This window comes from Pocillopora damicornis, chromosome 10 (genome assembly GCF_964200805.1).
Source record: "Pocillopora damicornis chromosome 10, jaPocDami1.2, whole genome shotgun sequence".
Taxonomy (NCBI): Eukaryota; Metazoa; Cnidaria; class Anthozoa; order Scleractinia; family Pocilloporidae; genus Pocillopora; species Pocillopora damicornis.
In genome coordinates this window covers 13,431,528-13,445,095 of record NC_142679.1, presented here as the reverse complement: position 1 = coordinate 13,445,095, position 13,568 = coordinate 13,431,528, and the positions used below count along the sequence as shown (strand labels likewise).

The 13,568-nt window shown below is 39.2% G+C and overlaps 1 protein-coding gene across 9 annotated transcripts; it reads left to right on the top strand.

The window, feature by feature from the left end:
* Positions 1-974: 974 nt before the first annotated feature.
* LOC113675449 (uncharacterized) lies at positions 975-13,393 on the top strand. 9 transcript variants are annotated; one of them, XM_089184229.1, is made up of 9 exons: positions 1,025-1,210; positions 3,210-3,354; positions 5,030-5,130; positions 6,618-6,711; positions 6,856-7,059; positions 9,316-9,443; positions 9,923-10,096; positions 10,454-10,501; positions 10,776-13,393. In XM_089184229.1, the coding sequence occupies exons 5-9, from the start codon at positions 6,879-6,881 to the stop codon at positions 12,882-12,884; spliced, it is 2,640 nt and encodes an 879-aa protein (XP_089040355.1). In that variant the 5' UTR covers positions 1,025-1,210; positions 3,210-3,354; positions 5,030-5,130; positions 6,618-6,711; positions 6,856-6,878; the 3' UTR covers positions 12,885-13,393. The 9 variants fall into 9 exon arrangements, with proteins under 9 accessions (XP_089040356.1, XP_089040355.1, XP_089040354.1 ...); XM_089184230.1 differs by lacking the exon at positions 3,210-3,354 and having other exon boundaries at positions 975-1,210; XM_089184228.1 differs by lacking the exon at positions 6,618-6,711.
* Positions 13,394-13,568: the final 175 nt, after the last annotated feature.

The following is a 13,568-nucleotide window of genomic DNA, read 5'->3' as shown; positions in this document are numbered from 1 at the left end:
CGTTTATGAAAAAAGAAGATCTCGATTCAGTGTCGTCTAACCACTTTCGTTTGCAGGAAAATGAACTAACATCGGTAACGCATTGAAGTTAGGTGAATAGTCCCCTCCATTATCAGTGACTTTCATGACTTTGAAAAACGGTGAAGCTGAGCTTAGCATACATCCATAGTGCGGGGATTTTAACTAAACAAAGCAGAGGTCGTGGGTACCAAGTAACGTCATTGGGAGGAAGGGAACGCCTTCCTCCACACTCGCCCACAATCACGTAATGCTCTCTCGTAAGATCACCATCAAAATTTAACTATGATTTGAGGGCTTGTATATAGTTTCTATATGCTGCTTACGACGTTTTATACACATTCTCGAGTGCTCGAGATACCTAAGAGTTATTTGTGGATTCGTTTACCATACAGCATTTTCCTCTTACTTCTTTTTATTTATGTACATACATAGGAGAAAATGAGAGGACGAACCCTTTGGAACTGGTGGAAATTTCCCCATAGTCAAACGTATCGCCCTAATTTCCCTCTGTTTTATCTGTATTTTGTTTTGGTCCTCGTTTCCCTTTGTAGTTTTATTTCAGCAGCTGAACACCAGACATTCACTTCAACAATGAACAAATTCATTGCATTCCATAGCTAGCAAGTTTGGAGATGAGCTCGTTAATCAGGTGCGGTTTTGCTGCAGTGATGGAGTGGAGATAATTAACTTTCTAATTCTTTACATTACGAGCCGAAAGCCAAGTCCGAGCTTCCCACTGCAGGCCGAGCTGTTGGCACAATCAGGAGCAACATCTATTTCCTGGTTTCACCTTCTTGTTTCTTGTCATGAGACTCACCTTTATTGCACCACTTTTGTGTGAAGTTGATGAGACAGGCGCTCGCATCTCCACTCGCACCAAATCGGATTGGACCGCAAGAGATCCTTAAATAGACATTGCCTTGAGAACCGGATATGGACAAATATTTCCAGCATGCTGAGTATTTGACATTCAATATGTTTACTTCTCAGTCATTATTGAAAAAGATTGGTAAGTTTTGTTTGACTACGTCGGCAGTTCTTAGAGTTGACGTGCCTCGGGAGATCTTTTCGTTGGTCAATTTGCTCGGAAGCGCTACACCGGATCCATTTACGCTTTTCACGCAATTACCGTGCTCTTATTTGGAAAAATCGCGCGTCACTTCGCCCTGGTTTGGTCCATACCCTCGAGGTATTTCTTCTCTTCGTATTCCTTTTTTACTGCTTGTCACGTTTCTGGGTAGTGCTTTAATTGTTTCCTATCTGCTTCATTTTATCTGATGTCTTTAAAGTGGCGTCAAGCTCTTACACTTTGCTTTCCATTTTATTAGTCGACGAAAATCGATATAGATCTGTGAAATTAACATGAAATCTTTTAAATTACACTTTTACAGATATCTCTCTAGTCGCTATTTTGGTTTGGCTGGAATAATTCAAAATATAATTTGTTTCATCCAAATTTTCATGACGTGTCAAAGAATTCAGAACACACCGGAAATGCGTCATGAGATTTTGCAACCCGATGATAAGTTGATAACTTAGATTATGCCCCTATCGGGAAATAATATCAAGCTTTTGGATCGACTTTCCGAATTCATAAAGGTGATGAGTTTGAGGCGAAAAAAAATTTAAGAGTTGAACGCTTAGTTTGCTTTGAAAACGTCTCAGTATAAGGTCCCACGCTTCGCTTTATTTTTGTTCAATATTTTTTTATGGTATGTTGCTCTGAGATATACATCAATGAATTTTCTAGAACAATAAGTAAGCGTCATGGTACTCAAAACATTATAAAGACAAACATCGTGGGTCGCTTTAACACTGCTACCTTTTGATCAGCGCCCTCAAATCGACAATCTCATTGACTTTTGACTCAGCCCATTTTTTTCTGAGAATTACAGGTGGGGTTTGTTTCATGGTTATTTGGTTTCAGCGGTAAAAATGGCAAACAACGTTCTGACAGCTGAAATGTCATTGACATCTGATTATAAGAGCGATGGCGCTTTTTAAATATGTCGTTGGAACCATCGTGTTTTGTAACACCAGAAATTCGTGTCGTGACTTCTTGCTTACTTAGCGAGCTATTTTAAAGGTTCCAGGGTGTACAACCCAACTACAAATGAAAACGACAGAGCGACAATTGCACATGTTTTTTATCTAAAGCCATTTAGAAAATAAATGTCTAAACTATACATAAATTGCATAGTTACGAAGAGTAAGTGCGGTTGGGGAACCATTGTTAATAAGGCTTCTGAAGGTTTTGAAGCATTTCAGAGTTTGAAAACTTCCAATCTGCTGAGGGTGCAGTTCTTGAGTTTACAATTTTTGTTTCTTTGAGCCACCGTACTTTAAACGGAAGATATCAAAATAATAACAGCAGTTCGCGATATCAGTGGACATGCCAGTTTCAGAATACTCGATGTTCATGTGCTGGTTTGATTCTGCTTCAACAGGTTACTGTTCGTTTTTGATCAACAACCTTCTATGTTCTATGAGAATACTGATCAGGGCGGGCAAAACATTTAAGATAAAACACTACAGGACAAATTCCTCTTCGTGGCGGAAAATACACTTGGCGCCTGAAAGGCTTTCCACTGACCCGTTTACGCGAATCAAACATTCACGTCAAACGTCTTAATGAATAGACCCTAGATCGAACAAGAACAACAATTTGTGTACATGCATCCAACATTTCAAAGGACTTCTCGGGAGGAGTTAGAAGCAACCGCGCATTAAATCCAACGTATGAAATGATTTGCCATAATGCTGATGATGAGTGTCGGAATTGAACATTCTTTTTTACGATTCTAAAGAAGAAAATCTTACGGACCCATTCTTTTCAACTTGTAGATACTAGGAGAATTTATTAATTGGGTGAGATCGCGGAATAGATAAAAATTACTTGAAGGTCGCCCCACAACCGGAAATTGGCCTGCCCTAGCCTTTCCTTAGGGCCACAGCTGCTAACATATTTGAAGTATTGTTTTGGTTATGGCGCGTCTGTTTTATTGATAAAAGCCAGTGGTACTCCTTAGGGAATTGCATTCTTTACCGGCGCCAGTGCGGCGCCTACGAACAAGAGCATTATTAGTTCTCTTTTGAAGGTACCATTGTCATGTAAATTGTTCGGGAAGTCACATAATTCTTAATTAGCTTGGATTATTCAATACTGTTTACGTCCTTACTCTCTATAGGCTGAGCACTTTGCTGTATATGGTTTCTTTCTGGTGTCACATGATCGACGAATAGACGGACATTTTACAAAACGACGCTCTCAGCTCAGATTTTGTTCAGCCGTTAACGTACGCGATCAAAACAGTGTGGAATTACGACCTTTAGGTAAACCTCTACACGGGTATCTCAATTATGTAAAAAATTGCTAATAATCTTGACAATTGCAGTAGACTCTTATTCCAATGTAGATCAGTTATCCTTGGATTGTATACTATCGACAAACTCCTCTCTCTATTCGTGTGCCCGAAGCACTACGCTTCGTTAACTGTACCGATCCGTCTGCGATTCACGATGCATTTTTAAATCCTTTTAGAATGTATTACCGCTTTGTGTTGTGTAGTTTCCGACCGATTGGATTTAGGTTTATGATTCCCCTGCTCCCAGATTTTCAACTAAATGTTACAGAAGTAAACGTTGAAATTTAGTCACCGCTCCGCTTCAAATCTTTCAGGGCAATATTTGAAGTACTTTGTCATAATCACGATGTTCGGAACACATTTCTATGTAAAGCAGTCAAAGATAGGTTCATGCCGTTACATTTTATTAATCTTATTTAAACGCGTAAAAAGAATTTCATGAAGAATGCAGTTATTGTTTTCTCGTGGTCAATTGTTTAATAAGTTGTCACGATATTGTGTTGTCGCAAAAGCTAAAATTAGACAACAAAATTACTTGACAGATTTGAATATATTAGCATAATCAACAAAATTACCATACACATTGTCTTTCGCATTCTCGAATGAGTGGCCGTCGTTAAGCAAGCAAGGTGAATGTTTATCGCTTAAGAATTGTTAATCCTACGTTTTGGAGTCAAAATATTGGTTTTTGAACTGATGCCAGGGTAAGTGATGTTTAGTCTGAAATTAATTCAAGCTTAAGGCCTTATTTTCTTCTAGTTTTATTTTCCAACCGATCGAAAGCCAATATCGGTCAAGAAGTCAGTAAACTATCCATATTTTAATTAATTGATAACTAGTTTTTGAGAGCATATGACAATTATTATTTTTATCACTCATTGTAAAAATGTTTGCGTTAAGAGCAAAAATGGTCTCCATAAGGTATACACTCATAAATATTTAAGCATAGACTTGGCAAGTATACTGAAACAAAACTAGTTTTCTTTGATTTGTGGCTGTACCTAATTAATATTGAGGACAATACCTGTTGCCGTTCTTTAACGATTGATAGCCCGGCCGCAATGGCCTTAAATGATTTGTGGGGTATCTAAATTTGCATTTCCGGGTCTAACATTCCGTCCACACAACATCCAGAAGAAGAGAACAGACCTCAGGGCCAACATGTAGTTATTTGTTTACCTTGCATATAGATAATCAGAGCACGCGATATCTTACTTTGCTTGTTCTTGAACTGACTTGATTAAAGATGTGGATAACAAGTCCATCTACAGCTATGAATTAAGTTGGCAAAACTGTGAATTTTGATGGGAGAGCGATAATATAAACAAATTGTGGCATTTGTGGTTGTCTACATTCTATGTAATAAGGTAAATTCAGTTTTCTAATTTCCGTTTGTTCCCCGAAGAGGTCGTCGCATTCGCTTCCCTAAGAAGGGGCAGACTGGATCTGACAAAATAATCCTGCATAATTATTTCAAATTGACAAGTTAACAGGAAACCCATTGTTGTTTTGATAACGTGTCTTCCGTGTTCTTTGCGTACGTGGCAAGATGCCGAAATATTCATAGCTTATGCTCTGTGGAAAGTCCAAACTTACCGCAGTCGAGAGGATATCAATAATTCTTTCTTTTCTCTTTGATACAGGAATGAATGTATCTTTCTCTCGATAACCAATATATATTGTCACACTTCACTGAGTAGCTGTCTAACAACGCTTCGACAATCTTCAACTTTGTAGAGGCAAGGTAACTTATAATTAAGACCAGTTATTGTAGATATGCATTGTAGAAAAAGATAAACCTCATTCACTATAATACTGACATTATTAAAAGCATCTTCAGTACTTAAAAGTAACTTGTAATTCTGCGTTTATTTGGGTGTGATAACGCCGGCCGTTATTATCTTGTTCTGGTCCGTTTGAATACCTCTAAGACAGTTTATAACAATCATCGGACTGTAGAAACTATATAAGATGAATTAATTGTAAAGTTGTTTATCTGTGCTTTTTTGTCTGTACTGCTATCCTCTAACATGATTATTATTTACCTTCTTTAATGCACGGGAGTAATTATGCTGATAATATTTAGTTTGTAAAGAAATTGTTGGTTTACTTCGTTGAGTAAGTGACACGCTTATATGTTGATCAAGTTGATGATGCAAGAATAGACTAACCGCCGTACACAGCGAATTCAGAGCATGAAACTATCGTCATAGCAATCTTCTGTTCCATAACAAGACATCGCCTTTTTAAAAATTATCTACGATGCTACATCTATGTTTCTAAGCTTCAAGTCGACAACGTGTGCATGTTTTGTCTTGGTGATAGTTTTTTTTAGTAAGATATAATTATATAATCATAACGGTCCAAACGATATGGGATTATGCAACTCATCTCAAAAAAAAAAATTTTTTTTTTTATCAATAACTGCGATTAGCCATTATAACATAGTGCGCGTGCTTGCCTTATGTAAGTCCTATCGAGCCGCTATGAAAAAAAATCTTTATTTACGCACGCCCGTGCGTAAATAAGATGACGTGAGCATTTTTTTGCAAGTTTCCTGCAGTCTGTCTTCTCCAATTGCACCGTGCACGGCGGCGTAAACATTATTTGGAACAGTCAAAACCCTTGATAACTTCAGTCTTTTACTTTTAAAACATTTTTTAGTGGCACTTGAGTTCATTTAGTTTTGATTTTCTCCATTTTCCCCTTAAATTTTGAGCTTTTCACTCACAGTTATCGGTTAACTGGATCAAATGTTTTCGCTCAAACCAAAGTATAAAATGTGGCGTGTTTTTGACCAGCCAATAGGGACGTTTGATTCCTTTTTTTTTTTGTGCGTTGTGAGAATTTTGCACTCTATCCGGCACAATCATGAAAAGGTTTCTTCGCGCAGATCCTTGTTGTCGCTCTGTTATAAAGGAATTTGCTCATGCTTTTAGCTGTGCTTATATCGAGTTATGGATGCACGCGGGAAGTTTGGAGAGCACGAAAAATGCGTGAGAGTTGCTCTCGGCTGCGCCTCGAGCTACTCATTCGCATTTTTCGTGCTCTCCAAACTTCCCGCGTGCATCCATAACTCGATATACGCACGCTAAGCATGAACAAATTCATAATTACATGATAGGAAAAATCATTTTAATACAGATTCACATTAGCTCGGTTTGGTTTATTCCAATATACGAAGAAAACTTCTTTTAGAATTTTTTTAATTAATTTTTTTTCATTTTCTAGAATAATTTGTAAATTAAGAAAAGATCGGAGCGGAGCCCCGGATATTTTCAGTTGTGTGCGTCCGATCACTGAGACTGAACACCACACGTACGAGGTAAATTGTTAGAATCGCGAATTATGAAAACAAAACAAGACAAGAGGAGTACGAAAAGAAACAAGAAACAAACAAAACAGACAGAAAAAACTGCGACATTATGCAAGCTAATTTTCATTTCTCTTACCAACTTCTTCCCCGCAGGGGCGCTGGTAAGTGAAAGGAACATGAATGACGAGGTTCTAGGACGCTTGAAGCAACTTGCATCCTCTGTTCAAAAGAAAAGTAATACTCCGAGAAAGACTGGGTGTGGCAAGGACGGAGAAGCGAAAAAAGAGGAAGGACCGGAGAAAAACCCAAAACAAAATAAAGGAGAGGCAGCCAATACTGATACAGGAAGCTTAACAGGTGAACTATGACAAAGAGTGATTTGAATGATATTAATAAATTGTGTCAATATGTTTATATGATAGGCTGAATTCTGGGATCAATATCAGTATCTGGGCAACGGCCCACCTACCCCTCCCCTAACCCAACATTCACCCTTACTTGTTATCAATTGACTGTTGTTGGGTTAGGGGAGGGGTAGGTGGGCCGTTGCCCAGATACTGATATTGATCCGAATTTTGTATGCATTTTGATTGATTCTCACCTAATATGGTGTAGTGGAGAACAGACGCATAGATGACCTCATCATTTACAAAACTTTGCTTTTTTATCGTAAATTATAAAACTAATGGATTCCATGTTGCTGTGGGACTATTCTGTAAGAGATCACAGAAGACCACCCAATGTGATCTGAACATCAGCGACACACTGGGCTGCGCGCTATTTTTTTCTTACTTCATCAGTGATCTCTAACAGAAAAAATGCACGGCATCATCGAATGTATTTGTTAAATAACAAACTGGGTTAACAATTTACTCTGTCAACTCAGTTTATAAAACCAAATTAACATGTCATTCCCCCCCCCCTCCTTCCGAGGCAGCACCTCGGTTTCTTTCTTTGTAATTATCCCCCCCCCCCCCCCCCAACTTAGTTAAAGAGCTCCCTGAATTTGTAAAGTTTCCTTTTCTGGGTGAATGAAGAAATGAGTTTTTATCGGTCAGTCAGTAAAAAAATGATCGGAATGCTATCGAAACTCGTGCACAGTTAGGTCCTGAAATCTAATCATAGAACTCTTTCATAAATGGCGGGCCTCAGTTTGCCTTCCTGGCCTCGAAAACATGTTTCAACACAACATTAGTTACACTGAAAGAGAGGCCAAGAGGGCTTTCTTTTCATGCAAACTAAAAAATAATAATCATGCCCGCCGTTACGAAAGTGTTACAAAGCCTATAACAAGGAAATCTGACCTATTTCCGCATGGCCTCATACCACTCTAAAGTAAAGCATTAGTCCCAAAGGCAGCCGATTGTTTTCCCCATTGTTTTGTTTTGTTTTTTTAATCAAATAACTGCATGCATAATGAAGTATAGAGTTCTATGGAAATTAAGGCAGTGACCCGTCTCATGTAATACCTGGACGACTGAACTGAATCAGTGGTTCATGGGTTCATTCTCAAATTAGCTTATGAGATCAGTCACTTGATCTGAACTGTAACCACGGGCAATCAAATCAGAGTATTTGATATTGCGGTTGAATTTTATGATGAGGTTAATCCTACACCCACTATGATTGCTTCTTACTTATTATCTTTTGGGGGACAGGCGCATAGATGACGTCACCTTTATCAATGAAACAAGTAGATTGTATGTTGCCGTAAGCCTGTGCAGTAATAGATCACAGAAGACATCAAAATATGGAAGGAACATCAGTAACATACTCGGCTGCGTCTCGTGTGCCCCATTTTTGTCCTTATCACATTTTGACGTCATCAATGATTCATTGGATGATCAGACGCACGGCAACATGGAATCTATTCGTTATATGAAAAATAATTTTAAAAAAAACAAGAGCAACAACATCAACAAAGAATAAATAAACATTTGGTATATAAATTTCGGAGATCATATTTAACACTCTGCTAGGGAAACACTGCTAGACTCGAAAGACGTCTTCATCTGATTGGTCGAGAATTGCGTCATATCTCGCTTTAATCACCGCGCGCGTGGCGATAATTCCATGGGCGCTGAATTACAAAATGGCTGCCTCGCGTTTGGTAATGATTACCGAGAAAGTGAGAAATGCAATAGCAGAAAATTCAAGTCCGAAGAGAAAAAAAAATGCTATTAAGTTTGGCGTAACACTTTTCAAATGTGAAATATAAAATCTTTCGCTGTTAAATTTGGGTGGAAACCGGTTGTTTATCTTGATACAGAATGTTTTTAACAACAGGAAAAACTTACAACTTAATTCGAAAGCACCTGAGCAATTATACTAAAACAATTATTCGCCTCATTGAATAATCCCCTCGACTACGTCTCGGAAATTATTCAACAACACTCAATTCGCCCTTGGTGAATTATCGTTAAATAGTCTCGCTAACCTACCTAAACTCACCTTATCTGATGTGATTAAATATTTTCAAAACCTTGAATTAACTCTCATTGCCTTGTCTCTTTTTTCTTTTGCTACTGTAATTCACGAGGGCTAAAAGTTCGTTAGTATTTTGTTCCTGTCGCATTTCTTTACTGACTGTATCATTTTTTAAATCACTGTTAGGTACAAGTGGCAGAATATCCTGTGTGTCAATCAGAAACAATGAAATAAAATACGATTCGCCAGCACAAAGCAGCAAAGAATCAGGAAAAGACAATGAAATAAAGATGGACATGAATACGTTCCGTCAGGTTCGAGCTGAAGAATGTTCCATTATTGTATAAACTTATCGACTGAGTAGGAGGGTAGAACGGGACGCGAGGTCCGTGCTTCATGACTTAGAGGCGGCCCCACGCATCTCAGTAAACAAGCATTTTAACATATGGCCTTTTCTCTCTCTTTATCTTCCTTTCCTCTTTCAACTCGCGTCTCGCATGCAGTACGCGATGGTGTGAGCAGAGCCGAAAGGCTTGTTCTGACTACACTCATGCGAGGCATTCAATATGAAAAGTTTATTTAGGATTAGTCGGTCAGTCTTCTACTATGCGCATCAAATCAAAAATTTGACCTACACTCTCGCCAAGGTAACTCTCCGAATAGAGTGAACACTAACCAAGCAAACAAAGATCAAGAACTGATATTGGTGGCCGTGCAACCTGTCCTAAAACATTTACTCAATATGATAAAATTAACTCGATAAAGTGATATGATTTTGGTTTCTTTGTGACAGATGCTCAAAGAAGTGATGGTGAAGCGATCCCTTGAAGTAGAAAAGAGAATAATGGCGGACGTAGAATTGTTGAAAAAGCATATATTTGCGTTGGAAGAGGAAAAGAAAACACTGCAGTCCGATGCAAAACGACTGGAGCAAAAAGTGAAACAAATCTCCAGCAAACATGAAAGGGTACGCTTTATTTTAACAGTTTCTTCTACTTCTACCATATTAAATAGAATAACGCAATCTCATGCTAAACGTTCATTTGTTATATTTCCGAAAACCTTTTTTTGCACTTTTGAAATCATAATTACGAATTTGACCATTTAAACCGAACTGACAAACGTGCGTCACCATCAATCCAAATAAGGACAAATTTAGGACTTTGAAAAGTTCCAAAGAAAGAACGAGATGCATGCATACAATTCAAAACCTCATTCAAGTGGGTTATTGACTGTAAGACTAAGTGTAAATTCGCTTGAATAGCATCCGTAAAAACGAAGGCATGAAGAACTTCATTGACTCATGAACACCTTCTCTCAACAGCAAAAGCCGCAGATGATATCTTGTGGAACACAAATTGACATTGATCTGGTATATTGTTACCTTTTGTTGTTGTTATTCTCCTTTTTTCCTCTCTTTCTTTCTTTTTTCAAGTAAGGGGCAGTTTCATTTCTAATTTGGTACGTATTCTTAAATGCATAGAGCTGCAAGAACATTGAAAATTATGAGAAATCGATTTTATCTGCAAAAGTGAACCATCTCAGTCTATTGCCAGCCGTTGACGCCTTAACAATGTGAACTTCAATCAAAGACATGAGACCGTTATTCCTTCTGTAACTCAACTTACTGAATATTTCTGTTTCAGGTACAAGGGAATAGGATCGTTGAACTTTTAACAGATAATTCTATTCGTGAAAAGCAAGTCTCGTCAAATATTGAAAGAACGGGTAATGCCCATCATGCCACGAATGTAGATGTTGAGCAAATTCTCAGGCACCACATACATGGCAATAGAGGAAATGCACACAGTGTTACGACTAGTGAATTAAGAAGAATTTCTGATTTTAATGCTCGTGGTAACAACATTACCCAAGAGTTTACAAAGCAGAACGTGCCGTCTTTTGTAAACGATTGCAGAATGCCATCGGGGCAAACTGGACCTGGAAATCTTACCTTTTCTCAAAGACAGCAAGTTAATTCAGACACTGCACAGGCGTACGCACGAGAAGGCGAATCAGCTCACAGAGTTTCGCCTGAAATTCCCATTGAACAACCGCGGCCCCTTCAAAGGCCTGCGTCTCATCCACCGGCAATGCATGGGACATCTCCTAATAACCATATACATAATCAAGGGCAGTCACCTATTCTCATACAGACAAGTCATGAGGTTTTAAAATCCCCTTCAACGACTCTGAGTACAGTTCAGGACAATTTTCCAGCACGAGTAGGATGGAATCCTTCACAACCAGAAAATCAAAACAATCGTATCCGAATGCCACAGTCAAGTCGAGCTGCTGACGTGCCAGTTCACTTGAAACGTGGTCCTCCAAATATTTCCGTTTTTGGTGGGCCAAACAAGCGGAGTAAACGATGGAGTAACGATGGTTTACATGTTGTTTCGAGTAGTAACGACTATGTTATGCACAACTTTAAGGTAAAACCTATTAACACGACTGCTGTCCCGAGAGTTGTCCCCAGAAGTGTGGCCCCTGTAAATCACAGACCTCTTCAACCAAAACCGACTTTACCAATCTCCCAACCACAGCAAGGAAATCAAGCACTGTACACCATTAGTCCTTCAAGCCAAGGCCATCCATCCAGCCAAGGCTATCCATCCAACCATGGCCATCCATCCAACCATGGCCATCCATCCAACCATAGCCATCCATCCAACCATGGCCATCCATCCAACCATAGCCATCCATCCAACCATGGCCATCCATCCAACCATGGCCATCCATCCAACCATGGCCATCCATCCAACCATGGCCATCCATCCAACCATGGCCATCCATCCAACCATGGCCATCCACCCACACCAAGACCATATTTAAATCAAGCTTCTTCCAGTCTTGAATCTAGACCACATCTAACTCTACTTCAAACCAACAAGATACCCGGGCAGATCATAAGTCAACAGCCATCAGGCGTTCAACCCTCTATTCAGAATGCACCTCATCCCATTCATCAGATGAGTAAGGCTCCCATTCAGCCACAAAGACTTTCACAAGGTCAGCTTGTAGAGAAGGTTGGTTATCCTACCAATCCACCACGACAACCTACCACTGACTATGGCCTAGGAGTGACACTTACCCACTCACAACCTTCTCAACGTGTAGAGCCAGCGCATACATACAGTCAGCCTACTGAATCCAATGACAAAGTGTACGTTGTTCGAGATTACCAGGTATCTCAACAGAGGGATCCAAATCTCACAGTTCCTCTGCCGCAAAGAGCTGCTCTATTTCAAGCCGCTACTCAAGCGCCTCCCGGTGTGCCCAGAGGTCGACATCCGCCAATTCAATCCCCCGGTATTTCGTCCTCAGCTTCGCCATCTAACCGTCATCCAGGAAATCCTAATGTAGGAGGTGATCAGCGTGGTACAGTGAATCAGTCAGATACTTTGGTTGCCACAAACGGCGATTCTAAGGTACAGTTAAGGTCACCACCAAAACCGCAGGCGTCAATTGTAGTTGTCCAGGATGACATTGTTCTTTCCTGGACCATGAGACTAGATGACACTATGGCAGTAATTGACAATTATGAACTGTTTGCTTGTCAAGATGGTGCCGAAAGCACAAATCCACCAATTATGTGGAAAAAGATCGGTATTGTTAAAGCACTCCCACTTCCAATGGCTTGCACGCTGTCACAGTTCTCCTCTGGGAATAAGTATCATTTTGCTGTGCGTGCAGTTGACGACCAAGAACGTGCAGGCCCCTTCAGTGACCCGTGCACGATATCCTTGACTTAATGGAGTTTTTAGCTGCATAAAGAAAAGACATACATATTATAAGCAACCAAACGCGTCAAAATGTATTGATCCACGGACGAGTGGGGACTCAATTAATGGGGCAAATATTAAGTGCAAACGAATGCAGACACCGTAATTCTTGACCTCTTCATTTTTGTGCTATATTTCTATGATTTTTATATTTATATCTTGTATTGATGTACATTGCTAAATTGGTGAAAGTTAAGTGAAAACAAATCCAGACACCCTAATCCTTGGCCTCTTCGGTTTATCATATTATATTTTTGTAATTTTACATTTATTTTCTGCCATTTATGAAGATTGCTCAATTGATAAAGGCTGAGGGCAAACAAATCTAGACATCCTAATTCTTGACTTCTTCATTTGTATGTGATATTTTTATAATTCAAATATTTATCTCATATGTTGATGTACATTGCTAAAGCTGAAATCGTATTTATTTTTGTACTCGAGAATTTTATTTAGACCAATAAATTAACATGAAAGCATTTCTATGAGGTGATTGTTACTGTAGTTTTAGCTCTGTTTTGTTGAGATGTGGCGCGACATTTCGGAACCAATCACAGAGCGAAGTGAAGCAAACCAAAGCAATCCCAGATTTCCTTCGAAAACTGCTCAATAGGTCACAAACAGGGATACATTTAAGCCCGACGTTTGTCTCCT

Coding starts and splice junctions, on each gene's coding strand:
- LOC113675449 (XM_089184230.1), top strand. CDS start 6,879: ATGAATGACGAGGTTCTAGGACGCTTGAAGCAACTTGCATCCTCTGTT. Junction 9,444..9,922: donor ACATGAATACGTTCCGTCAG/GTTCGAGCTGAA, acceptor TCTTTGTGACAG/ATGCTCAAAGAAGTGATGGT. Junction 10,097..10,453: donor TCTCCAGCAAACATGAAAGG/GTACGCTTTATT, acceptor TTCTCTCAACAG/CAAAAGCCGCAGATGATATC.